The 484-nt window shown below is 55.2% G+C and overlaps 1 protein-coding gene across 1 annotated transcript in view; it reads right to left on the bottom strand.

The window, feature by feature from the left end:
- The window catches only part of LOC119590477, a 15,848-nt gene that overhangs the window by 9,911 nt on the left and 5,453 nt on the right, over window positions 1-484 (bottom strand). Inside the window, exon 3 of the mRNA XM_037939136.1 lies at window positions 175-406. Coding sequence (XP_037795064.1) covers window positions 175-406 — 232 coding nt within the window. The remainder of the gene's footprint in view (window positions 1-174; window positions 407-484) is intronic.

The raw sequence follows: 484 nt of genomic DNA, 5'->3' as shown, positions 1-484 counted from the left end.
ACTCACTCACTTCTTATTCCTCGCTACACCTCAATGCTCTCTCTCTCACACATTCCCTTACTCCTCATTACACCTCACACCTCCCACACACACACACTTCCTCACTACTCATTATACACCTCACACTTCTCTCACACACACCTCACTACACTTCACGCCTCCCCTCCCTCTCACCTTGTGCCGGGAATGAGACCCCTTATGAGATGCCTGGAGGTCACGAGGTTCGAGGCGTGACCCGGATGACCCACCAACCCCTCGACTCTCCTCCACATGACCTTAAACCCCTTGCTGACCTTGCCGTCGAGGGCGGAGTCAGGGGGGTGGCTACGGGGGAGCTCCGCCCACACCGCCGTCAGGTTTTTACTGTGGACGGGACCCAACGTCAGGTAGAGAGGCACGCCTGGAGGAGGAGGTGGGGAAAAAGATGATAAAGGAAGGGGGAAGTGGAGATAATAGTGATGATGAAGGCGGAACTGGAAATAAC

This window comes from Penaeus monodon, chromosome 27, assembly GCF_015228065.2.
Source record: "Penaeus monodon isolate SGIC_2016 chromosome 27, NSTDA_Pmon_1, whole genome shotgun sequence".
Classification (NCBI taxonomy): Eukaryota; Metazoa; Arthropoda; class Malacostraca; order Decapoda; family Penaeidae; genus Penaeus; species Penaeus monodon.
This window is presented reverse-complemented; position numbering and strand designations above follow the sequence as displayed.